The sequence below is a fragment of the Anolis sagrei genome, chromosome 1 (genome assembly GCF_037176765.1).
Source record: "Anolis sagrei isolate rAnoSag1 chromosome 1, rAnoSag1.mat, whole genome shotgun sequence".
Taxonomy (NCBI): domain Eukaryota; kingdom Metazoa; phylum Chordata; class Lepidosauria; order Squamata; family Dactyloidae; genus Anolis; species Anolis sagrei.
In genome coordinates, this window is record NC_090021.1 from 42,065,998 (window position 1) to 42,092,219 (window position 26,222).

Genomic DNA, 26,222 nt, shown 5'->3' on the forward strand with positions numbered 1-26,222 from the left:
AGAAGTTAGATGATAAAAGCCAGTCATCTGCCACTGGCACTGGTTGTCAGTGCATTTCTGAGCTCAATTTAGAATGTTTCTCCAATCTTGTGGAACAACTTGCTACTGGATGCATGTATGTATCCATCTCTGGCTGTTGGTTAAGAAGATTTAAATTCCTAGACATTTCATAATGCTTTTAAAGTAGATGTGTAGCAAACTTTGTTATATAAATTGGGGCATTTACTGTTTCAGCTAATTTTAGTTAATTTTCAGATGTAGTTTTATGCTGCTGCGTTAGTTATTTATATTTTACATTTGTTGCTTTAAACTGTTATCTTGTAAACCACCTTGTGGAGGCTTAATCTTGAAAAGCAATATAAAATACTTTAAATAAATAAATCTATGATTATGAAAGAGAATGTGTGGATGTAACTTCCCTGGCTCTGAGAGACTGAAATCTAAATACCTGAAACTCGGCATGCACAGCAAATGAACCTTAGGCGGCACCTCTTGGTTATTTTGTTCTTTAAATAGATCAATTAATTTTGGATAATTTATTTCTCTTTAGCCTGTTTTATTATGTTCAATCACAAGGTGACAGACATCCCTAACATTACTTAACTCTCAGAAAGATACTGGTTTCTTCAGTTGCTCCAGAGGCAGCTTTATGTAATGTCTTCCTTTGTAGGGCCCATACTCATCAAATACTTAGAAAGGAAGGAAGTAATTCTAATGGTTGATAAGGGAAGGGGAGGAGAGGGATACTAGGGAAAGACAGAATGAGCACTAGGCTGGAAGGAAGATGAGTGTCTGGATGGAAGGACTAACGAAAAAGAAAATCAATAGGGGAGGTAAAAGGGGGGGGGATATATCAGTGGGATGGGGAATAGGAAAATCGTGTGGGTGAGTGGATAGATGCAGGGTTATGAAAAGCACATGTATGGTTAAAGTAGTAGATAAAGTCAGTAAGATTAGAAATAACATCTTGTTTAGAAAATGTGTAGGTCAGAGGCAAGAAGAAAGGAAAAGAAAACTAGCATATGGTAAACATGGGGGATTAGCTCCTGTAAAGCTGGGCACTGGTACAAAGGAAGGACAAAAGAGAAGGAAATTGAATTCGGGTGAATTCAGTACAAATTTACCACAGCAGTTCTAGAATAAATAGCTATATTTGGAAATAAAGTAACTTTCATACTTGTTTTGATAAAACAGGTTATGTTCTACACCAGCAAGATATGAGGTTTACAAGGAAAGTGGCCTAATAGTGGAGACACCTACCGTTAAGGCAAAGTTTGAGCAGGTCAGATTGAGCAAGGCAAAAACCTATGATCACCCCATAAATCGGTAAAGTTGAGGATGTCAGAACCCATAATAGAGCACCATGAATGGCTGGAGAACACCATAGTTGCTGAAGTACTCTAATCAGCATACGGGATTGGATTCTTGAGGAGGAGACAAAGACTGGGTTGCTGTAAGCTTTTGCGTGTGCACGGGTGATACACCTCCCCAGCTGCCCCAGGAAAATGTTCACACGATACCGGACCCACGTAAACAATACCGGACCCACGTAAACTCGGCACCCCTGTGCCACTGGACATTCCCCCGCTCCCTTAGGATCCAGGGCCCATGCCCAACGCCAACAAGGAGTTGCGGCAAATAGCACAAAACAAACCAACAAGCACAAGGTAACCATGACAAGTTAACAAAACAAGCTAACCGAAAATCAAGACACAATAAGCATGCAGGGTGGGTGGGATGGATCAGCTGTAACAGGTAGAGTGCCTGTCGGAAAGCTTGGGGCAGCCTTAAATAGGCTGCCCTTGAGGAGGAAGAGGCCAGCACCAGCCTCTCCAGTGGCAGGGTATGGCAAGCTAGCCATTGGCCCTCCAGCTGGACGGCGGGAAACTTTCCCACCGTCCAGGGGGCTTCTGGGAGGAAGAAGCCCCCCTGAGGCCATAATGGCAGCGGAGGACGCCCCACACCGCGTTTCTGGCCCGGTAAGTCAGGCCATGCCTTTTCAGGCTGTATAGCCATGTTCCAGAAGCATTCTCTCCTGATGTTTCACCTGCATCTATGGTAGGCATCTTCAGAGGTTGTGAGACCTCACAACCTTTGAGGATGCCTGCCATAGATGAGGCAAAACATCAGGAGAGAATGCTTCTGGAATATAGCTGGGCTATACAACCGGAAAAGCTTACAGCAACCCAGTGATTCCAGCCATGGAAGCCTTCAACAACACCTTGAGACAAAGACTGTTTGAGACTTTCAACCCATTCTGATATTTAAAGGGCTTTTGCCTGATCCTGCAAGCATTGACGTATAAGGGAGATATGGTTTCATTGAGAGTGGTAACTTATAAATCTGAGGAGTATGGCAAAGTAATGTATTCTAAAATATGAGATTCGAGAATTGTAAAAGTAGGATTGGGATGATTGTTCTGGAAATGGTGCCTCTCCATCTCTTTGCTTAAGGAAGGATGCTACAGAATAATGCCATGATTAAAAGTCAGCCAGTGCATCAATTGTACCTTTTCCAATAACCGGACTTCCCATCTTCTTTTTTCTTTGCAGGCTCATTCCTGTACCTTAATACATCAGAAAACACGAATTTCCTAATTTTGAGTCCTTGGTTGAAAAGCAGTAGTGAAGACTGCACTATTCAAGTCGCTATCTACAGATACTACCAGCAAAGTGGGGAATATGTCATTCAAATTCACCATGCTAATGAAAGTCGCATCAAAATCCCACTCATATCAAGCAGAGAAAAACATGGGTAGGTCTCTCAGTAATGGGATTCTGTTTTTATCCTTTTAAGTGTTGCATATGGGGTCTGTTGGGAGCATCATAAGTGGAACCATCTCTAAACCATTGCTTAACCTGGATATATTCAAGTAGAAAGATGAAAAGGCAAATAGGCTCAGTAGAAGTAATAGTAATAGTAGCAATAATAGTAGTTCAGACTGAGCTTTCATGGTTGTGTCCTTAATATGTGTGTCTACATTAGTAATTTTCACTATCCATTCACACATCCTAGAGATCCTTAATACCTGTAGGCATTTCGAGAAGCAATTTTGTCTCCTTGCCACCCTATGGCTTTTTATGATTAGGAGAGACATTCTTTCAAATAGTAAGTAGTCTGCAGTTGTATTTCAGATCCATTCCTGTTGAAAATAAGGTTCTGCCATAGGTCCAAAATGGTCAGTAAGAGACAAAATTATAACAATTTTCCCTCTGTCCCTTAAGGGCAGTTGAAGTCATTAAAATCAGGTAAGGTGCCTGGATGGACAGTGACAATGTGGACTGGCCTCTAACTTCTGCCAATCAGTGATGGGTGTTGAGACATTCATTCTCTCCCTAGTATTTGTTCTGGGTTTTTATGTCTTTATAAAATTGTGGCAGATAATACTGGCATATTCCAACAAGGACAGAATCTCTATAAGTAAGTGCTGGAGGAATGGGGGATAAGCAGAAGGAAATGACAAGTATACTTTTCTCTATGATAGTTTATACAGTGATGGTAAAAAATCTGCTGAACACTGATGGGTTTAAGGAGATTGGCATTTTTACAGGGAGGACAAAAGTGATGTGAAGATAGCTATCTTTAAATATTTGAAGGAAAATCATGTAGAAGAGAGCCAGTGTGGTTGGTATAGTAGTTTGAGCATTGGGATTATACCTCTGGAGACCAGAATAATCCTGGGCAAATCAATGATTTCAGCTTTAGAGGAAAGCAAATACAAACCCCTTCTGAATAAAACTTGCCAAGGAAACCCCATGATACTTTCATCTTAGGATCATCATTCGTTGGAAATGATTTGAAGGTGCACAATAACAACAGACAGAAGATGGGGCAAGTTCTTTGTTTACCGTCCCATAGAGGAGGATAAAAAATAGTGGATTCAAATGACAAAAAAAATCCACCTAAAGATTAGGAAGAATTTCCTGACAGTGAAAGATGTTCAGCAGTGGAATGAACTTCTTCAGAGGGAGTTCATTCCACTGGAAGCCCCTAAAAAGAAATTGGATAGGCATCTTCCAAGAGTACCTTAGTTGTGGATTCCAACATTATGGGGGCTAGACTAGATTACCCTTTTGATTTTTTTCCCCTCTCTATGATCCCATGATACTTTATGTCTTAAGGAGCAAAATGTTGTTTCCAATGGAATTGAGTAAGCTTAGGCTGAAGCATCACAAGAAAATATGCTCTTACATTAGTTTATCCCTTACTGAAAAAGCCCCAGTTCTGTTGTCAGGGCATGCCCTCAGATTTCTTTTTCTCCAAGAGAGGGGATTTAATCTATTTAATACGCTATATTTTGATGGATGGTGAAAATCAGACCCATTAGTCCATATACTTCTATTTTTTGGCCTTCCAGAAAGCTCCTAATCCATAAAGATTTTAGACATGCTTTCAGCATTGAAAAATATTTTCAAGCTTTGTATCAAGGAAAAGTATTTTGCTCTTCCAGACCATGACCAGCTGAAATATCCCCTTCCGGTTGTGTAATTAAGATTAATTGCCAGTGATGTCTCAATTTGTCAGACTCTCCCTGCATTCTCTTAGATTGTGCTTAGCAGCAAAACAGCAGGAACACAGTTAAACAAACTGATTTTGGATGCTTTAAAACAATATTCTTGATTTAATTTAGAATTTGATTTGACTATATGTGCAATGTACACTTCTGATGTTTTGATTACCGTGCTTTCAGAATCTATACTAAGAAGAATAATTCAAACCACTCAGCATGTTTTTTTTTCTTTAACTTGAAATTCTCCAAAAGACAGCATCGATTATTATCTCATCCAAAAATAGAGGGGGAAAGTCTAGGAGGAATGAGTAGCAAACATCAAAACAAAATAGAGAAAAAGACTACATGTGGTGCTAAATGTTTTAGTAGCATTTGGATGCTTGGGTTTTTTAAAATGATAAATAGCAGGTGTGCTGTGGGGGATAGTTCAGTCTATCCTTTTGCACTACACGCCCGATGGGAAAAATATCCTTCCTTGAAATTACTAGTGCCACCAAGAGAGAGGCAAAAGTAGAAAGGTCTGGAGTGCTTTTAATGTAGTGCCATGAAGAAATAGGGCACTTCTACACTGACAATATATTCTATCTTAAAACTAGTTTGGCAGAAAATGGTTTTAATTAGGAGATAACGTAGATTGGCATGCTTGGAACCAGTTGGAGGCCAGGAGAATGATTACATTAGCAATGGAACCTGGCCTCAAACAACTTTTCCCCCCAGATTTCTGGGAGAATCGTGCATCAATGCACTGGAGGCATACAGGGTGAAAAAAGGGAAAGTGACAGCAGTAGAGGTTATCAGTTACCCCTCCCTGTTAGATCAGTTCAGCAGGGACAAATGTCTTCAATATACTCAGAGAATGAAAGGATCTGGGATACAATGGCACATTTTTTAACTGAACACATATTTTCCTGAGACTTTTTAATGCACTATATACCCTTAGATGTATGCTACAGTGGGCAAATTTTTGTGGTCACCGCAGCCCCAAACTGGCTTTGAACTGGGTTGTTTTTTTGGGCTGTATAGCCATGTTCTAGAAGCATTCTCTTCTGATGTTTCACCTGCATCTATGGCAGGCATCCTCCGAGGTTGTGAGGTCTGTTGGAAACTAGGAAAATTGGATTTATATATCTGTGGAATGTCCAGGGTGGGAGAAAGAACTCTTGTCTGTTGGAGGTAGCTGTGAATGTTTCAATTGACCACCTTGATTAGCATTTGATGGCCTGACAGTTTTTAGGTGTGACTTGTTACTGCCTGGGGGGATTCTTTGTTGAGAGGTGATTAGCTGTTCCTGATTGTTTCTTCTCTGGAATTCCCCTGTGTTTGACTATTGTTCTTTATTTACTGTTATAATTCTAGAGGTTTTTTAATACATGTAGCCAGATTTTGTTCACTTTCATGGTTTGTTCCTTTCTGTTGAAATTGTCCACATGCTTGTGAATTTAAATGGTAGTTGTTAGAGTGGTCCAGCATTTCTGTGTTCTCAAATAATATGCTGTGTCCAGGTTGGTTCATCAGGTGCTCTGCTATTGCTGACTTCTCTGGCTGAAGGAGGCTGCAGTGCCTTTCATGTTCCTTGATTCGTGTTTGGGCAATGCTGTGTTTGGAGGTCCCTATGTAGACTTGTCCACAGCTGCAGGGTATATGGTAGACTCCTGCAGAGGTGAGAGGATCGCTCTTGTCCTCTGCTGAATGTAGCATTTGTTGGATTTTCTTAGTGGGTCTGTAGATTGTTTGTATGTTGTGTTTCCTCATCAGCTTCCCTATGCGGTCAGTGGTTCCCTTGATTAATGGCAAGAACACTTTCCTCTGGGTGGATCTTTGTCTTTACTTGTGTGGCTTGTTCTCGGTCTTACGGCTCTTCTGATGTCTGTTGTGGAGTATCCATTGTCTTGTAAAGCCTAGTTTGAATGGTTCAGTTCATCTTGGAGGAGGTGGGATTCACAGATTCACAGCAGAGCACCTGATGAACCAACCTGGACATGAACCAACACAAAAATGCTGGACCACTCTAACAACTGTTTTGCCACATTTGACTTCAACTGGGAGATGTTTTAAACCTTGCCATTTGTGACTGCGCGACTGGCGCCACTTGTATGTAAATGTATAGTTGAATTGTTTGGTTATCTACAGCTGTCTATCAATGTTGTTTTACATCAATTGGATTGCTCCCCCAGCTCAATTGTTTGGCTCCACCTCTTCCTAGGGAGGAGGGCAGTGCTTTCCTTTTCATTCTTCCACCAAAAGGCTCAACACATGGATGTGCGAAAGGCTTGGTCAAGTCATTTCTTACCACCAATTCTCAGGTTTATACCCTTAAGATTCATACTTCATGCCCAGCTCATCTGGACAACGTTGAGGAATCTTAAGTGCCTTCAAACCAGTCCTTTGGCATTAAGAGGAAGACTTTGTGCCTTCAATATAGGCAATTGGACTGGGGCTGTCAGTGTTCCGACCTCATATCCATTGAGAAAGAGGGAAGTTGGAAGCTATTCAGCTGGAAAATTCCTTGCACCCAAGGCAACCAAAGACTGTAGTGTATATTTTCTTTACTCCCCTTTTGGAACATCAAGTTTAATGCCTCAGAAAGATAACTCTTTGTGAATAATAAAGCCCATTTCAAGTTATCTATAGTGTTTGTTGGTCCTTGAGGGTTCCAGTTCTCTAAAGGATGGCAAGAAGCAATCCCCTGGGGAAAAGTTGCCATGTCCTTGTTTTTTCACTAAGAACTATGGTCCCCAGGCAGCGACGGCACACCATTTCATACTCTCAAACCATTCACAGCCTTTTCAGAGAGTGGTGAACCCTGGGTTGCACCCTCTGATTCAGACTTTTGAAAGCTTAGCTGTTCCTAACTTAAAGGAGATGCTTGATGAGACTTTTAATACTACGTGGATCAAGTGCCTAGGTATGCAAGTTGGAAGCCAGTAGAATCTCATGCTGCTTCCCATGAATATGAGACCGACATGGACTTCTGGGATTTAAATCAAGTGAATGACTATGTTAGAGGGCAGTGGGAAAATATGTCACCCTCTTCTTCTCAGTCACTTATTAAAACTGAACACTGCCTCACAAGGTTGTTAAGTTTGGCAGACAAATGACTGCTCCTTTGACTACACCATTTGATGATATAAACAGTGTCAAGTGTCCATCATTTGTGCCCACAGTAATTTACAAGAAAGAGAAATGGGTGGCCTCTTAGCATACAGAAGGAAGACTTTGCTAACTCCCACTGTCACTACCACTTAGAAAATAAAGTTTAATTGAGTGGGGCCCATTCTCATATACAGTATAAAGCCCTCTTCATATGAATTTTGGTCCTTGGGATCTATAAAAACAATACCTGATTTAATAAAGAAGAATAAAATTATAAGAGAATTAATAATAAATAGGTAGAAATAAAGCAACTGGATACTGGTTTGTGGTAGACTTTTAGTTTATTTTTTCATAAAGAGGGTAATTATTTATCTGCATGGCTTTCACAGAAGAGTTAACTTTTAGATATCCTAAGGAAGATGGCTGAAATCTACAGAAATTTAACCCAGTTGTGCAGGTATATACTGAGCAAACCAAATCTGGTACTGTGTGTGATGCCAGTACCATATTTTAAGAAGAACATGGTAAAAATACTGTCTCTGAAGAACAGAATAGTAAGGCTTTCACACTATGCAATTGTATTGTGATTTAACTGTCATGCAACAACCTTTGGACTAACTGTATTTTCAGTTTTGAGGAAAATATTTAGAATTTTCAACCAGACAGATCAAGTGTTTGAACAAACTATAAAACCAAGAATTCTATATGATATAGCCATGACATTTAAGGTGGAATCATTGTGTCATAATTTAAAGGTTCCACATCTTTTGAGGAATAATTGGAAAAGCTGAGTATGTTACACTTGAAAATGAGAAGATTAAGCAGAAATATGACAGCTCCTTTAGGCACTTAGGAGTGTTGTGGAGAAAACTTCTTATCTTGCATCAGAGAGCATGTCTAGAACTCATGAGACGACATGACAAGGACACAAATTTCAACTATAAAAGATTCAGTGCAGGGTCAAGAGTCAATTACAGGGTCAAGAGTCTTCAGAGAAACAAAGTGGATAGGCTTTCTTATTGCTACTCCATTTAAGTTCAGAAGGTTACGTGGTAGGAAAGAAATGGAAGAGGATTGGAAGTGGAATGATCTCTCCTGTGACTTTATTTGTCTGCATAATGGTATAGAGATAAGTAAGTTTGGAAACATCCAGATCACCCTAGATTTCTGACTCTAGATTTACTACCTCCTATAACAACAACAATTCTTTATTGATTAGTCAATTTTGACCATATCAAAACATGCAAAACATACAAAACATACACATTTGCCCATACACACAGTAAAACCATATATGAATACAAGGCATCCCAGCCTACTGGCCTGTCAACCCATTCCTAAATGATTGTGCAACTAAAGATAAAAAGATTAAAAATTGATTAATTCCTTAAAGTAGGGTTTGGGCAGGGACACGGGTAGGTAAAACTAGTGGCATGTCCATATTAAGTTTTTAAGTTTGAATTTTGTTGATGGCAGCAAGGTCACCTCTCTCTGCGGATGGCCAGTGCTTTTTGCGTAAAAAGGGTCAATTTTAAAATTGAGTTTTTATCTGAACCCTGTAGGAGGATGTGCAATTTCTCTTTATTCTCTAAATAAGTATGATTCTCCAGCAGAGGCTCTAGGTAGTAAGACCGGATCCTGTTGTAGTAGGGACATTTTAAGAAAAAATGTTCAGAGTCCTCCACTTCTGCATCTACCTCACGGCACCCAAAGGTTCTCCTTGTATAGGGAATATTCTGATGTCGTCCCAACTTGGACTTAATGTCGAGCTGCTCAAATCTAGCCCGGATAAAAAGTTTTCTAATATATAGTGGAAGTATAAAAGAGAGGTAAGGTTCCATGCCCACGTTAAATTTGGCCAGGTATGGAGTGGCTCTAGCTTGCGCTATGATCATTAGATCATTTTGTGCAGCAATGTCGAGAGCTCTTTGATATACAATTGAGTATACGTTTGCCCCAAAATGTATTAACTCGTGGGGGGCAAAACCTAACCTACTGACTGTGTGGCCAAATCTGCTAAGCCAAGATGACCACTCTTTGTGGTTTTCTTGTTCTAGAAGGCATATGGCTGGGAGTCTGTGTGGTTGCATTTGTCTTATTTTGTACCACCAGTTGATCTGCCTCTTCAGGATTACAGTGGAAATTGGGGTTACTCCCATCTCTGATCTCACTGCAGCTGACAGGGATGATCTCTCCACACCTAAGCCAATTTTCAGGTGGCGCAGTTGGAATCTCTCTACCAATAAAGGGTCTTGCTCACCCCATATTTCAGCTCCATACAAAGCGATGGGGAACACTTTTGCCTTAAGAACCTTCAGAAAGGGGTGCAAGGAACCCGGGTAATTGTGGTTGCATAATTTATGAATTGCCTGTGCAGCATTATCAGCTTTTACAATACTTAATTTTAGGTGTTGGGTCCATGCCCCTGATGCCGCAAAATGAAGACCTAAGTATTTAAATGTCCTCACTTGCTCCAATTTGTGCCCGTCAAGGTGCCAGTCATTACCTCCTATAGCAGTGATGTCAAATTTGTGGTCCTTCTGATGTTTTGGACTTTAGCTCCCAGAATTCCTGCCCATTGAACAAACTGACAAGGGCTTCTGGAAGTTGAAGAACCAAACATCTGGAGAGCCACATGTGTGGTGACTCTGTCCTACAGACTTTCTTGATTATTCAGGCAATGCCTTCCACTTTCAACTGGCTAAATCCCAATGGTAAGAACTTTTCAACTGGAGTAGGTTTGCTGGAGTAATTTTAGCAGAGATTGAATGGCCACCTACTGGAAATGCAAAAAAATCTGCGTCTTGCATTGAGCATCAGGGACAGAAATTGTGCATTACATGCATTCCACTTGGCTTCTATGTGGCCTCCAGTGCCCTCAGATAGAAAGTTTCATCTCAACAACTCCTTTAAGAAGTTCCTTTAAGAATTTGAGGATGATAACAGTTTCAGTCCTTTCCCTAAAAAAACAACCCATATCATACAGATCAGGAGGATGTGAAAATGACTCTGTGGTCCTCCATACATACTTAGCCATAGACCAGATCAGTGGTTCTCAACCTGTGGGTCCCCAGGTGTTTTGGCCTACAACTCTCAGAAATCACAGCCAGTTTGCCAGCTGAGGATTTCTGGGAGTTGAAGGCCAAAACATCTGAGGACAGGTTGAGAACCACAGGACTAGATTAACTGAAATGTCTTGCATCTGAAATATTCTATGGTTCTATGATGAAAAGATATCTGCAACAATTCCCTCAATCTTTTATTAAATGTGCTTTTCTATTGATAAAAGATAACTGCAATAATCCTTGGGAAAGCAGGACCATGCAATGTCAATCATTTTCTTGACTAATGGCCATGACCTCACATATATTCTAAGACTGTTAACTGAGCCATTATTATTGTAATGTAACATAATCATGGCATGTATTGACCTTGTAAATTTTCAATGAATAAACAGCATGTTCTAGCTATGGATGGGAAAATCTATCAGCTTTGTTTCTACAGATCCCTCTTTATTTGTTTCTATTTTATGAAGAAATTGCAATTTTTCAGAAGTTCTTAGGAAACTCAACAATTTTCTCTGGGCACATTTAAGAGATTTAGCTATTACAAAATATGGAGTGGAATGTGTCAGAAAAGAAACCAAGGCAATGGTAATTCATCACAGAATAAAAAAGAATTTGGTACTAAACTTTTGAATGTTATGTACTAAAAGCCATCCAACTGGAACAGAAATGTCAGTTTCACTTTCTTTTACATCTGGATTATTTAAATAATATGCTCTTTTGGTTGTATTTCTACAAAAATTTGCAAATCTGTAAAGGTCTTATAAATATGAAAAACTTACATTCTCACTCAACTTCGATGCTAACTATAAATAATATGGACTTGACCATATTTGTTATTTACAACTAAAGTAGATCCACTGAATTACTTGTTGTATGATGAACCAATATATTGAATAAAATCCTTTTGATTCAATAGATCTATTGTTCTGAGGGTCTAACACAGGAATCGTACATTTTACTGTAAGAATGTCTCTGTGGACGCTTCTGGATGCATGAAAGTTGGCTGGCCTCAAGGCTGTAGCTACATGTTACATTCCATCACACAGCATTCACAACTGGGAATAAGTTCAAAAATGTAATCACCTATGTCTCAATTCTCCTGGCAGCTTTATTCATTTCTTGGCATGGGTGCATGTTGATTTTGTAGGGTTCTGGCTTCCAAATATAAGCTTATTCCTCCTTTAGCAAAAGAGAGCAGGAGGCTTCCAGGTATTTGTAACAAAAAAGAGGTGGTGGGAGGGAGAGATTTAGAGAACAGGGATTTGGACTAACGTTAGTCAATTTTCAAGGCACATTCCAGCTGGAGTCTGGTTTTCAGAAGACTTAAGCAATCTCAAGTCCCCCCTGATTTCAAAGGGAAGAGGTGACTACTTGACATCGCTGACGATCAGGTCCCATAATAGAAAGAGAAAATGTGTTTCACCGAAATTAATGCACTTGAAAAGCAGTGAGGTGATAAATTAATTCCAGGTCGGATTTTCTCATATCTCAAGTTGCTCGTTGTGTCAGCAACTGTCTTTTTCTCCCCTGTTAGCCTGAATTACATGTATTAATATCTGATAAGGTCTTCACAGGTCATGTCCATTTACAGGAGGAAGAAAAGGAAAGCGCTGTTATACACTACTCTTTGATTGGGGTTAAGCCAGACAAGCAAAGATTTTTGTGTGCACCTTATAGAATAGGGATTAAACAGTAATTTGACAAAGCAGGAAATGATATTAATACCAAACTGTGCTTTTGGCTGTATCAATTGGTAGTGTGCAAACAAAATATATACCGCAATGCTCTCAGAAAACTGATTTCTACATGTGTAGAAGCCAAGGAAGACCAAAATTGTATTCTTCTTGGATTTTAAAACTACCCAAGGGATGGTAGCTTTAGTATAAATACATTTTCCAAATAGTTCATATAGGTATTGATAATTTCCAAAACTGCATTAATGATTTATATTATTGTTGGATATTTAAATATGTATACTTATGGAAAAGCTTTCATAATTTTGGTAAAAACATTTATGAAGAAATTATTGCAATATTTACATTACTTTGTAAACTATGCCATGTGTACGTTTATGTTACTTTGACTGACGGTTGTCTTGCATATTGTTCCATATTGAATACGATTTCCTTCATGGAAAGGATAGGTGGCAGGTGAATTGAGGTCTGATCTGATCTAAATTTGTTCTTAGATCCTGACTTAAGGATGTAATTATTCACTAAATTTCTTCTCAAATGTAGCAACAAATAAATTAATTTCAACAATTTCCTTCTGGTTGTGAGAAAGTGTTTCAAAACCACTAGTTTTTGAAGGTTGATCACAATTCAGAACTTATTCTGCCCAAAATTAGTACATGTTTGCCTTTCATTTTCTGTATGAAAAATATTTCAATTCAGAAATATTAATTCCTGCACAGAAAATGCTGTTTCTATGAAAATCAAACAGGTGTAAGTCTCTTCGTGCCTGGATTCTCGATACTCAAAGCACATGTGTTTGGCCATTTTCCAAATATTTTTAATATTCTTTCCATTTCTTATCCTGGTTTCTGTCTTGGTTGTTTGCTAATTGACTTCATCTTGGCAATATTTCCATCTGCATGGCAGCACCTGGCCTTCTCTTTGGCTCTGAAATATGGACTATCCCTTGAGTCGAACCTCTGCTTGCACTACTATTTTGATATCTGCTTGTGCTCTGACTCCAACATTGGCATTCACTTTTTTGGCTACAGTACACTGGCTCAAGTTGTGGATCTTGGTTCCTATCTCAGTTCTTAATACTCATTGTTGCTGATTTCCTTAGGCATGGCATAACACAAATGGGAAAGTCTTTGATAGTCCTTTTTGTTCAAAAGAGTCCAATGTCCAAGCTTTGATTAATGAAACCAATTCAGGACCTGAAGGTATTTAGAGCCAAGGCTCTAATCCATAGTCCAATAAATCACCGCATGGAGCAGCCGAACACAGATCCAAATGTTCTGAATTCAGGCCATTTGCAGCTACAAGCTATTCATATGTTTATCAGACAACTTGGGCATGAGGTTTTTGTTTAGTTTCAAACCCATCTGCTTGTAACAATCACCAACCAGTTATTAACCCATGCATAAACACATCACTTTCCATTTATAATTGCAGTGCTACTAGACCATACTGCCAAGTTTAAGCAAGGCTATATTGTTTCATAGAGGAGTCTGTAATAAATATTTACTTAATATCTTCATCAAAGATGGAAGTCAGAAAACTCCACAGTCTTCAGCAGTGATGAACGAAGTGTAAACCTCGTGGCTCTTTTTTATGACCCTGGATTTTTCACATTCCCTGGACTCACTCACTCTGACCAATCAATCAAACAATCCATTGGAAAAGGCTTTCTCTGGAAATCTCCAGGAGTGCTAAGTTAGCTTTCAAATAGCATACAGTTTTTCCCCCTGCATGTTTAACATTTTTTAAATGACAATTTTTCAAAACTGGAGATGGACTGCCAGCCAGAACCCCTTTTTATTTTGTTTGATTCTGCAATCTTTGTGCCCCAAAGATGATCACTCAGTAAAATTTAACCCCTTACCTCCTGCAATTATTAAAAGTATTTTATGTTTCCAATGTATCTTCCTTTTAGAAATATATGTTTGAGATGTCACCACGGGATAGTTTCATGGTGCCATCATTAAATGTCCTTGATCACTCTAGGTAAGGTAGAGAAAATGTTAGTGTTAAAGCAACAACAGAGAAGAGAAAGAGTGGCTGCAAATAATCATAGTCATCTTGCTTTTTCAGGAAACACTTCACATATATTCAGAAATACTGCTTTCCCCTACAAACTAAAATGGGGAAAATGCACTAAAATGATGAATGTACAGTATCACATCCTTAAAAGCCATGCCTATTCTCTGTCTCACTCCAAATGTTTGCAGGAGTTGCTGTAATTTTGTAGCACACTTAATGGAACATTTACTCTGAAGAACCAGGAAGGGCTCTCAGTTGGGGCACTTCACTTGTAAGGATTTTACACACCTGAGCAGCTTCTGTAGTGGCAACCTGATTTTTCCCCTAAATGGGACAGAAAAGTTCACCTTTACCTTTTGTTTTCCACAGCTTGTTGTATTACATTTTGTAGACTGTTGACTGAATTTCTTGTTTTAGATGTCCATTGATTCAGTTCTTATTGAATTCCATATAATTTTTTCATAGAGATAATGCAACATTGCAAGTGACTAAAATTAAATTTATAGCTAGAAGACAGAACTGCAAGTAACCAACCCTAAAGTTGCATTCAGATCTTCTTGGTCGTTTCTGTCATCTATTGCAATTTTCTTTGTCTCTTGATAGGTAAATCTGGAGCTAATGACAGGCAGGCTCTGCACTCTTATTGATCCTTTGTAATAAAGAAATCAATTATTTTATCTGGCTGCTGAAAGAGCTGATATAATTACTCCTGGGGTGCATAATAGTGTCAGATTATTCCCTAATGGTACTAGTCACCTAGCTACTGCATTGTATTATTTTGCTGCTTAAAGAATGCTTTGGGCGATCTGCTCATATAAATCACTTTGCTAAGGAGTTCTTTTTTCAGAAAAATGCAGGCAAGAGCAAAGCAATTATATTTTCATAATCTATTATCATAACTGCAATTGTACAGTCTGAGCATTATCTAGAAAGCAGAAATAAATGGAAAGATACTAGGCAATTGAGATAGGATTGCCCAAGTTGTTTAAATTAGCTTTGTGCACTCACTTATCCATAAAAATATGCATTCTTTGACAAGTTGAAAAGAAGTCTGGGTTTTATGGAAGAAAACAATTATTGGCCTTTATCTGCACTCTTGATTTAGATAAAAAATACTGTTCTTTTTGCACTAATTTTGGGACATACTGACACCATCCTATGGATGCTGTACATACCTATTCTTTTTATGTACAAACGTTCTGGAGTGCAGCAACAATTTTGGAATAGTCATACTAGAAGTTAATCTAAACATACTATTACAATTAATTACTGGCTCATATCTATTTATGTTATTCATTTCTGGCACATTATTACTTACACACAGAGAGACAATTCTTTTATTATTATTATTTAAGAAACTTCTCTAGTTCTGTTTTCCATTTCTTGCCATTGTTAGCTGATTACTTGCATGTCAGTGAGGTAATTTTAGTCTGAATATTAAAGGACTACCAAGGTGCACTGAACACTTACATACAATATGTATATATATATATATATATATATATATATATATATATATATATAATTTGTATGTAAGTCAGAATAAGTGATATTTTACCCACCCACCCCCCCCTCTCTATATATATCTGGAATTACACTTAAAATATGTACCTATTCTGACTTACATACAAATTCAACTTAAGAACAAAGTTACAGAAACTATCTTGTTCATAACTCAGAGACATACATACATACACACATGCACATACATATATGCTTTGGATAGCATAGGGCAGGGTTATGAAGAAAAGGATTTTCCCTTCTGAGTGGTAGATTTGTCTCACTTTCTGTTATCTCACCCTTGTTTTTAATTATGAGTCATATATAAGTTGGATGTTTGTAACTCGGGGAATGCCTATACATTGTGGTTTGTATGTTTGTAACTTTACATGTGCATAATGCTGGAGATCATATGCCACATGGTCAAACAGGAATCGTGTCACTGTCTCTTCCCCACATGATGGATTGTGGGTTGAATCATGGGAGATGAATTAGTTGATCCATGGTCTTTTGGACCTGGACTTGGTACACTACATGGAATTCTTACTGTTTACCAATCTGTTTTAATAATACTAATGATATGTATTTTTTTTAAAAAAATCTGCATTATAGCTCTTAGGCATTATCTGAAACTTTCACCATGCATTAAACATGGAGTTCTAAACTTGGAATGCAACATATGTGACCATAAATATAGAGGCTGGTAGATTGCAGATGAAATGTCTGCAGGATTCATATTTATTAGATACCAAGGCAATCCTGTACTCGACATGTTTAACAGCAAAATAGCACTTGAGTTTTGAAGGTTACTGATAAACATGATAGACGGTGGTTTTGTGGCGCACACAACTCACTTACTTTGATTTCATTGATAGATGCCAAGAAAAATAAATGAGGGCTTTCTGCCAGCTGTGACATTGCAAACGTGAAAGCTGAAGGTTTCTTTCTTTCTTTTTGAAGTGAAGAGGGGGGTGACTGATGGTCCCAGAATGAGAATGATTCTCAAAACACACGGCCATAGGTCTATAGAGAAACAAAAATATGTGAAATTAATTCAGTAGTAAATAACCAACCCATATATATTAAATGTTCCCCAGCCAATGGAACAGATGGAGGAATATATGCTTCACTCTGAAACCTGAAAATACTTTAAAAAACACTATTTTAAAAAATTTCTGTGAAGAAAGCAAGGGTTTTTATGGATGATTTTCAGGAGGGACTGAGTCTGGAATACTTTTCATTTTATGTTATTCACTAGATATTGCCTCTTGTAAACATTCAAGTTGTAGAACCATGACAGCAGAATACATACTTTTACTTTACAAAGGCCACAGAAACATGCATAATGTGGAAAGGGAGTTTCAATTAACTTCTGAAGCATAACTGAGGTCCTATGTGGAGGCTGTGCATAGTTAGTATAGACCACTGTAGCTAGCCAGTTTTAACTGTTCCAGAGTTTTATTGGATCACACTATTGCATAAGCAATCACCCAACAAGCACTCAACTGTTGTACAGTTTTGTCATTTCTCCCCACCCCCAAAATCACATAGGGGAACTTGGCAACATCCTAAGGAGGATGTTATATAATGTTTGCCCCAGTATAGCATTCTTTCCACTATCCAGACAATTTTCCTTGTGCAACTTGGAAAATGCAACTCTTTGCATAATGATTTTTACATCAATGTCACCAGCAGGACTCTAACCTACAGTTCCAGTCTCCCTTGATCATTTTCCTGGTGTAACACTCAACAGCTTGGTGATTCCTGTAGTGTTAAGACAGTTAAGAACCTTACTAACTGTGAGTTCATCCCGTGCCTGCATATGTGCCTGCATATGCACAATTCTGGATGTGAAAGGGTTAGCTGCAAAGGAGACCAGAGTCATAAAATCATACAGTTGAAAGAGACCACAAGGGTCATCCAGCCCAATCCACTGCTATGAAGGAAAATGCAATAAAGCATTCCTGACAGATGGGCATCTAACATTTGGTTGAAAACTGCCTTTGTCCACCATGTACTAGTCGCACCCTCTTTGGTAAAAAAAAAAAAAAAAGGGGGGGGGGGTGACTAGGACATGGTTATGCAGTGAAATAAAATCCAGCTATGGGGCTTCACTCTCCCAGTCAGGTGAGTGAATAAAGGATGCAACTATTATGCGAGGAAATACAACAGCTTTTACCATCAGGAAGTTCTTCCTAATGGTGGATTCTCTTTACAGGTATTTTGAATCCATTGATCTGTGTCCAAGTCCCTGGAACAGCAGAAAGGAAACTTTCCCCCTAGCTTCAAATGACCCCTTTCCTCAGACACCAGGGTTGTGATTAAACAAACAACCGTTTTAAATCATTGTTTGTTTTGGCAAACTGCCCAGAAGAAGAGGGCTTTTCTGACTGTCATTTGCATGTGTGCAGAAAAGTCAGAATTTGAATACACAGGCCCTGTTATAAACTGGTGCAAAAGTGTATTTTGTACTCTACATGAAATTGAGTTTTTTAAAAAATGACAAGCATGTCTGTAAAATTATATTCAAACTACACTTTTAAAAAGTGAGGTTTCTTTTACAATTCTAAACAACTCTGTTCCGCTCTTTTTCTTTTTTTAAAAAAAAAAAGAAAATTGCAGAGCCATTTTGTCCCTGACCTGAAAAATAACACTTCCATTTATTTCATATCAGCTAGGCATAAACTGGAATTGCAATCATGACTATTTTAAAAAGACATAAACAAATTTTAGTAGAATTCGATACTATCTTAGAAATGATTAAAGTTGTCAAATGCCTGACTGTTTAGAAGAAATACTGAAGTGTTATATTTTAGCTTTAGTATATGAGGAAGATATCTTAATCCTTCTGCCATAATTAATATCTTATTTAATTAATTTAATTAATTAAGAGGACTGCAAGTAAACTGTACTCACATCTTCAATGTGTATGTGATGATACAAGCATACTATTTGGATTGCGATCAGGTTTAATATGCTTAAAGCAAGTATATTGAAATCATATAGTGGTTGACTGCCCATTACACTTCCTGATATAGTATATATATTTGAAATAGGCTTATTTTATGTACTACATATCAATTGACTCAGCACCATTTGCTGATATATGAAATATCAGGCATGTATTTCTTTGACTATGGGTCCAGTTCTATTCTTGACTGAATCCAGGGTCAGGATTTTGATAAGTGTTTTGCTCTTTAAAAGGCATTTTATACTGCAGAAGAGAATAAATTCATCAGCTGTGCCAAGGTTGCCATGCCTTTTCAATTTTACTTTGTCATAGATGCTGACAAGAGGGGTTTTTTTTTGTTTTTTTGGTCAAAGTGAAGGCTTAAGAAAAGAAATTTACAAGAGCTTTTTCTTTAACTTGCAATGAGGATCAGGGTTTAGGTATAAAGTATAGAATACAGCTGTGTCAGTCACAGAGATCTCAGAAGATGGGCCAAGCTCATCTTCTCCAGTTCTCAGTCAATCAGAGGTGTCTCAAGCATTGCCTAGAAAACCTATATACGCAACAATATACATTTACTAATGCTATTTATTACAACAATTCATTGTTAGCTGCTCTCTCATTCCCATTCTCCCTCTCCCTCACAACTACCTTTTTGACATTTTCCTTGTTTAATTTTTTTAATGAGTCCAAAGGGGAGGGATGCTCTCCCAAAGCCCACTTCGTTGTCCTTCTTTCCAAAGATAAGAAGCTGGAATATCACAATAAAAATTTACACAAAAAGAAAAAAGAAAAAAAGCCGGAGAAGAGAGTTTTCAAAAAAGTATGGCATTCAGAACTGGCCAAGCTGATGTCTCTGAATGGACCTTGGGATTTTATTAAGCCACTTTAATGAGAGTCCATACTCCTTATGCCATTCTGAAGACATTCTCATGGTAACCCATTATTCAACTTTATGTAGATGTAAACAGACCTCAGGAAATTCCTTCTCTCTCCAGGTTCAGTTTGCCTTGCAAATTTTCCTACCTGCAGCTGCAGAGCTCTATCTTTTGCAATGTTTTTAATGGAGCTTTCTCCTGAATTCAGTGTTGTGTCCTTTTAATGTCTTTGCATTCTGTTCTAAGGATTTCCATATTTCCCCTATTATATTCAAATCCACCTGTTTAACCCTTTCGCTTTCCATTCAACTTGTGGTTACTGATATGGTCAATGTTGTTAACTGATATCAAATTATGTGAAAAACAATGCAACTTTGGATTGTCTGAAGAGAAAGGTGGAGGATTCAGAAATATTTTAGAGTTAATTCAGAAATAAATGTAGTTGGATGTATTAAAATTGAATGTAACAAATCTATTTTGTTTTTGTCAAAGAAAATAAACCGGCTTTAGTAAATTCTTATTACAGGAAAAAAATCAGCAATTGCACGTTGAAGCTCTTGGAAACTGCATAAATCCCTTATCTCAGGTTTATTATGGAGCTCAAGTGATAGTTGGTGAGGTCTATGTTTATAGCATTGTTCTTGATTTGAGGGCATTGGAGGGTGGAAGCAAATTGGAAACTTGCTGCAGCTTTCTTGCACTCCTCTCAGTGATGGCAAACAACACACACACACACACATCATAAAGGATCCAATTAGATCAACTACAGATATATACTTTTTAAATCCACTATCCCACCATACATTGTGTCTCCAGGGCAGAAACAGTCTAGTGTGGTCCTCCGGATGTTTGCTCATAAGAGCTCTAATAGTCCCTTACCTTTGGCTAAGGCTGATGACAGTTGTGGGAGAAAAACATTGGAGGGCTATGGATGCCTGACCAAAGATGCGCAGCAACATTATAGTTGGGGACATTATAGGAGAATTAAATAGGGCTTGTCTGATTCACCATGGCACCATTGAGCTTCTTTCAGCACCCCACATCACTATTGCTTCTGCTGCTACTCAATCAGCCTTGACTGCTTCCAACACTGGAACTACTGTGTACATTGATTTATATACAATAGATCACATATGCAACAGTTTGGATTTTTATATTGTTTATATTATTATTTCCCATGAAATCAACTTATGGTGACCCTATAAATGATAAACCTCCAAGAACTCTGCTCATCAACAGTCCTGCTCAAGTCATGCAAATTGCTGCTGCTGCTGCTGCTGCTGCTGCTGCTTCTTCTTCTTCTTCTTCTTCTTCTTCCTCCTCCTCCTCCTCCTCCTCTTCTTCTTCTTCTTCTTCTTCTTCTTCTTCTTCACCAAGCAATGTATCATGATATTTCATGATATGTCCAAGGAACAAAAGCCTCTGTTTTGTTAAACTGTTTTGTGTGTTTAATATTGTGTGGGCTTTTTAGCAATCCAAAATAAGTGTGAAATGCTTCTTCAAGTCCACATTTCAAATGAGTTGATTGTCTGTCTGCCAGCTTTCACATAAATTTTAAAAATGGAAAATACTTTTGCATGGAAGATTCATATTTAATTATATTTTTATTCCTGAGGATGTTGTATAGCATTTTCATAGCTGCTTTCCAAATCCCAGTCTTCTGATTTCTATTTTGCATTGTACAGAAAAGCACTCACATCCCAAGCTTGGCAGAGGAGACTCTGTCATGCCACATTCACAATTTCTTATTTCTTTGTCAGCAGTTTGCAGTTGTCATGGTCTCTTTCTAAAGTATGAAATTCTTTGAATCACTGAATGTCGCTACCCATTATTACAGGAAGCATATAGTAGCCATATGGCTTTTTAATAGAAAAAAATGAAAACATATCTCTCAAGCACAGCTCTTTTCTTGCCCCTTGTTTAATAGGTTTACCAAACCTAATTTTCCAGCTGAAATAACAGCAGTAAAGGTTGACTCTTTTGAGAATAAGGGGAGTTCTGCCTGATCTTACTAGGTTTCATCTTTTACCAACTATGCAAGGGAATGCAGTGAAAGACAAAATGCAATATAAAAGGATTTCTCATCATATATTCTTGGCAATAACTTTTCTTCATACCTAAGTTTCATATATATTGTAATGAATAGTGATTTCCAGTAACATTTGGGAAACTTTACTTTTTTTCCTTAACTTGTGTTTATGCTCCATAAAACATAATTAATGGTATAATAGTCTTATTTGTATGTGTCTTATGCAATCTTAGTGATCTTCCCAAGCTGTCTTGTGGGTAGGGGAAGGTCGAGTGTATATCCGACAAGCAATAAACTTGATAAGTATATTAAAATTCATTAGCCCAGTAGATCAAAAGCCAGGAGAGAGGGGCTAAATGGGCCTCCTCCAGATTGAGGGAGATCCAAAAGGAAGGGAATGTGAGCAGTGTTCAGCAGTGTCCTCTTCCCCAGAATTTCAGGTCCCTAATCTGAGACTGGGACATGTTCTTGAGGTGAATTTGGCAGACTGGATATTTGAAAGTGCTTTTACTTTTTAACAGTTAAGCAATACTGCAAAGGAACATAAGTCTCCACCAGACAAAATTCCTTCACCCCTGAAAACCACCATTTAGCAGTCCTTCAATTCTTCTAAAGTATAGCCATTTACTGGCTGAGGGAGAAGAGAGGGGCAGCAGAGAAGACACAGCAAAATTCTTATGGTTAACCACACAGCAGTGAACAATGGTGTAAGAAGTACTATATTCTATACAGAAAATACTATTTCCTGTGCAAAAAAAGCCACATGCTGCTTTTGTGCAGACTAAAACGTAAACTGCATATATTGTCGAAGGCTTTCATGGCTGGAATCACTCAGTTCTTGTGGGTTTTTTCGGGCTATATGGCCATGTTCTAGAGGCATTTCTCCTGACGTTTCGCCTGCATCTATGGCAGGCTTCCTCAGAGGTCTGCTGGAGTTGGGGAAAAAAAGGGGTTTATATATCTGTGGACTGACCAGGGTGAGACAAAAGGCTTTTGTAAGTTGGGCTAGGTGTGAATCTTTTCAACTGACCACCTTGATTAGCATACAATGGGCTGACTGTGCCTGGAGCAAACTCTTAATGAAAGGTGCTTAGATGTCCCTGCCTGTTTTTCTCTCTGCTGTTTTAATTTTAGAATTTTTTAATACTGGTAGCCAGATTTTGTTCATTTTCATGGTTTCTTCCTTTCTGTTGAAATTGTCCACATGTTTATGGATTTCAATGGCTTCTCTGTGTAGTCTGACATGGTGGTTGTGAGAGTGGTCCAGCATTTTTGTGTTCTCAAATAAAATGCTGTGTCCAGGTTGGTTCATCAGGTGCTCTGCTATGGCTGATTTCTCTGGTTGGAGTAGTCTGTAGTGCCTTTCATGTTCCTGGATTCTTGTTTGGGTGCTGCGTTTGGTGGTCCCTATGTAGACTTGTCCACAGCTGCATGGTATACGGTAAACTCCTGCAGAGGTGAGAGGATCCCTCTTGTCCTTTGCTGAACGTAGCATTTGTTGGATTTTCTTGGTGGTTTTGTAGATTGTTTGTATGTTGTGTTTCCTCATCAGCTCCCTATGCGATCAGTGGTTCCCTTGATGTATGGCAGGAACACTTTTCCTCTGGGTGGATCTTCATCTTGACTCTCGTGGCTTGTTCTTGGTCTTGCAGCTCTTCTGATGTCTGAGGTGGAATATCCATTGGCCTGTAGAGCCCAGTTGAGGTGGTTCAGTTCATCTTGGAGGAGGTGGGGTTCACAGATTCTTTTTGCACAGTCTGCCAAGGCTTTAATGGTGCTTCTTTTTTGACTTGGGTGATGGTTGGAGTTTTGATGTAGATATCTATCTGTGTGTGTGGGTTTTCTGTAAACGGTGTGACCCAATTGTTGATCTGGTTTGCGGATGACTAGGACATCTAGAAAAGGCAGTCTTCCTTCCTTTTCTTTTTCCATAGTGAACTGGATGTTAGGGTGGATGCTGTTAAGATGTTCCAGGAACCTGTTGAGTTCTTCTTCTCCATGGCTCCAAATGGTGAAAGTGTCATCCACATATCTGAACCATATAGTGGGCTTTTTGGTTGCTGTTTCAAGAGCTTGTTTTTCAAATTGTTCCATGTAGAAGTTAGCTATGACTGGGCTGAGAGGGCTCCCCATAGCTATTCCATCTTTCTGTTCGTAGAATTCATTGTCCCACTGAAAATAGCTGGTGGTGAGGCAATGGTGAAACAGCGCCGTGATGTCTTCTGGGAACCTCTGGTTGATGAGTGCCATGGTGTCTGCAACTGGGACCATGGTAAATAGAGACACCACATCGAAGCTGATCAGTATGTCATTTGTATTTAGCTTGAGATTGCTGATTTTTTCAATGAAGTGGGCTGAGTCCTTGATGTAGTGTGTTGTGAGCCCAATGTGGCTTTGTAACTGTGCAGCAAGAAATTTGGCTAAGTCATATGTGGGGTCCCCCACTGATCGCATAGGAAAGCTGATGAGGAAACACAACATACAAACAATCTACAAACCCACCAAGAAAATCCAACAAATGCTACGTTCAGCAAAGGACAAGAGGGATCCTCTCACCTCTGCAGGAGTCTACCGTATACCATGCAGCTGTGGACAAGTCTACATAGGGACCACCAAACGCAGCGCCCAAACAAGAATCCAGGAACATGAAAGGCACTGCAGACTACTCCAACCAGAGAAATCAGCCATAGCAGAGCACCTGATGAACCAACCTGGACACAGCATTTTATTTGAGAACACAAAAATGCTGGACCACTCTCACAACCACCATGTCAGACTACACAGAGAAGCCATTGAAATCCACAAACATGTGGACAATTTCAACAGAAAGGAAGAAACCATGAAAATGAACAAAATCTGGCTACCAGTATTAAAAAATTCTAAAATTAAAACAGCAGAGAGAAAAACAGGCAGGGACATCTAAGCACCTTTCATTAAGAGTTTGCTCCAGGCACAGTCAGCCCATTGTATGCTAATCAAGGTGGTCAGTTGAAAAGATTCACACCTAGCCCAACTTACAAAAGCCTTTTGTCTCACCCTGGTCAGTCCACAGATATATAAACCCCTTTTTTCCCAGCTCCAGCAGACCTCTGAGGAAGCCTGCCATAGATGCAGGCGAAACGTCAGGAGAAATGCCTCTAGAACATGGCCATATAGCCCGAAAAAACCCACAAGAACAAACTGCATATAGTCTTCAAAAACTGCACAGTTTCCAAAGACCTTCTCACAGCAAGAAGAAAATTGCTAAAAGTACTTACTTCATCCTTCAAGAACAAAATTAGTGACAAATTACATCCCTAAGCAATATCAGATTGCACTGAGTTATAGAGTATAGGGGCCCAATGGAAATGAGTGGAGTTAGCAGGCCAGGTTTGAAAGTTTTTTGCAAGCAAAAGTGAGACATCCTCTCCTTCCTAATGTTCTATTTGAACATTAGGAAGAACTTCCTGACTGTGAGAGCTGTTCAGCAGTGGAACTCTCTGCTCTGGAGTGTGGTGGGGGCTCCTTCTTTGGAAGCTTTTAAAGAGAGGATGAATGGGGTGCTTTGAATGCAGTTTTTCTGCTTCTTGTCAGGGGGTGGACTGGATGGCCCATGAAGTCCCTTCCAACTCTATGATTCTATCCTCTAGCACTATGCATATTGTGAACTTTTTATTCTTGGCTTGAGGCCCTGAAAAGTTTGGAGGCACAGCAATCTGACTGGTTAAACAATTCAGATTTTCACCCAATTCCTTCCCACTCCAGAAAGTTGAGGTGAGGATGTCTCACCCTATAAGTGAACCATGTAGTATATGACCATATGAGCTACATCTTCTGATTGAGGAAGGTTGGATTCTCCATGCCATATTCTTTATAACATAGAGCTCTGCCTAACTATCAGTGACCTGGGAGTTCTTCACACATATTTCTTTTTGGTGACAGCAACTGGGATTTTCAAGTTCAGCCATGAACATTGACAGCTCCCATCACACCCATTACAAGTACTTCTGAAGTGGCTCTGTGGCCAAACTAGAAAAAAAAATCTCTGCTGCCTTGAAAAGAAGCTGGTGGCACACAACAGGAGGCTTCCCATCTTTCCATAAGGAAAATCAGGTTGAGGTGGCTTATTAAGGCTTTATACTGTATGATGGAGCAGGGTGAAGCCAAGGTGGAGCAGGGCACGGGTTGACAGATCCCCGAATTCCCTGGGCAGGCTTATGGTCTCAGAGCTTGTAAAAGGGCCATCTCCCTGATTCTGCACCCTGCTTTACAAAAACATGCCTTTTGCAGATCAAAGGCATTGGAAGCTAAGAATAGCAGCCTAGCTTCCAATGTCTATGCATAAGAATGTTTGCCTTCTTCTGATTGGAAAAGCATGGATCTGCTTGCACTTCCTTTGGTCTCCCCCCCCCCCCCCCCAGATTGGGATGGGGAGGAGGAGGAGGAAAAGAGAGTGAGAGCAAGCAAAGCAGCAGCTATGGGAGCATCATCTTCTCCTC

The 26,222-nt window shown here is 39.1% G+C and overlaps 1 protein-coding gene across 2 annotated transcripts in view; it reads left to right on the top strand.

Moving 5' to 3' along the window:
• The window catches only part of ALK (ALK receptor tyrosine kinase), a 759,925-nt gene that overhangs the window by 357,504 nt on the left and 376,199 nt on the right, over positions 1-26,222 (top strand). For both annotated transcript variants that reach the window (XM_060754129.2, XM_060754130.2), the window contains exon 4: positions 2,553-2,754. In XM_060754129.2, the coding sequence (XP_060610112.2) occupies positions 2,553-2,754 (202 nt within the window). The remainder of the gene's footprint in view (positions 1-2,552; positions 2,755-26,222) is intronic.